At 49.9% G+C, this 1,573-nt stretch overlaps 1 protein-coding gene across 1 annotated transcript; it reads left to right on the forward strand.

The window, feature by feature from the left end:
* The first annotated feature begins 212 nt into the window (after positions 1-212).
* On the forward strand, positions 213-845 carry LOC139369506 (small proline-rich protein 3-like). Its single transcript, XM_071108750.1, has one exon. It carries the CDS (start codon positions 213-215, stop codon positions 843-845), a length of 633 nt encoding a protein of 210 aa, XP_070964851.1.
* The last annotated feature ends 728 nt before the right edge of the window (positions 846-1,573 follow it).

A 1,573-nucleotide genomic window follows, 5' to 3' on the forward strand; every position in this document is an offset into this window, starting at 1 on the left:
CAGACACGCGACTAAATGCCAGTAGATGGGGACATCAATCCGCTGTGGGTTAGAGGTCACTGTGGAGAGCCGTCAGTATGAAGTAATGTCCACAAGATTCCTACTGCTTACTACAACTGACTGTAGAGCGGCTCCACGAGGGGCCAAAAGGGGGCTTAGTGCCCTTAGTTAAAACTTGTGCCCCTTCAGTTGTAGCAAAATGTGATACTGCCATGCCCATCAGTGGTGATACTGCAGAGCCCATCAGTGGTGATACTGCAGAGCCCAGCAGTGGTGATAATGCAGAGCCCAGCAGTGGTGATACTGCCATGCCCATCAGTGGTGATACTGCCATGCCCAGCAGTGGTGATACTGCCATGCCCATCAGCGGTGATACTGCCATGCCCATCAGTGGTGATACTGCCATGCCCATCAGTGGTGATACTGCAGAGCCCAGCAGTGGTGATACTGCAGAGCACAGCAGTGGTGATACTGCAGAGCACAGCAGTGGTGATACTGCAGAGCACAGCAGTGGTGATACTGCCATGCCCATCAGTGGTGATACTGCCATGCCCATCAGTGGTGATACTGCCATGCCCATCAGTGGTGATACTGCCATGCCCATCAGTGGTGATACTGCCATGCCCATCAGTGGTGATACTGCAGAGCCCAGCAGTGGTGATACTGCCGATCTCCAGCTAGCTCCGTGTGCAGAGCCTACCACCTCTTCCACAAGCAGCACCAGGATAATGGTACCACAGTCCCCTCCACCTCCGACTCTTCCTGACGATCTTGGAACAGAGGAGCCAGCCCAGGTTAGCCTAGAATCCTACTCTAGCCGCAGGTTTTCTTTCCAAAAACGTTAATTTAATAGCAACTGGTTCATAGGAAGAGAGTGGCTGGGAACACTCGGTTACTGCAGATGCGGAATTTTGCAGAAAAGGCCTTCACCCAAGCTGGGTATTCTACCTATTCTAACTGGAAGCATGCTATTGATAGTACCAAAGGATTGGCGAGGCACGCATCGAGCGAAGAGCATTTGAAATGCACTGCATTGTGGGAGGAAAAACAAGTTTGGGTATGGGTACTGAGGTGTCAACACTTGTTAATGATGGGCAGCTGGCAAGACATCGCATGTACAGTGCATTGGGAAAGTATTCAGACCCCTTGACTTTTTCCACATTTTGTTACGTTACAGCCTTGCTCAAAAATGAATTCAATTGTCCCCCCCCTCTTCAATATGCACACAATACCCCATAATGGCAAAGCGCAAACAGGTTTTTAGACATTTAGACAATTCAATTGATTGGAACACAGTGGCCTTCATCATTGTTAAATGGAAAAAGTTTGGAACTACCAAGACCTTTCCTAGAACTGTCCGCCCGGCCAAACTGAGCAATCTGGGGAGAAGGGCCTTTGGTTAGGAAGGTGTCCAAGCAACCTGTGTTCAATCTGACAGAGCTCCAGAGTTCCTCTGTCTAGATGGGAGAAACTTCCACAAGGACAACCATCTCTGCAGCACTCCACAAAAGTGGCCAGACGGAAGCCACTCCAAAATAAAAGGCACATGACAGCCCGCTTGGAGTTTGCCAAA

The sequence above is a fragment of the Oncorhynchus clarkii genome, chromosome 17, assembly GCF_045791955.1.
Source record: "Oncorhynchus clarkii lewisi isolate Uvic-CL-2024 chromosome 17, UVic_Ocla_1.0, whole genome shotgun sequence".
NCBI lineage: Eukaryota > Metazoa > Chordata > Actinopteri > Salmoniformes > Salmonidae > Oncorhynchus > Oncorhynchus clarkii.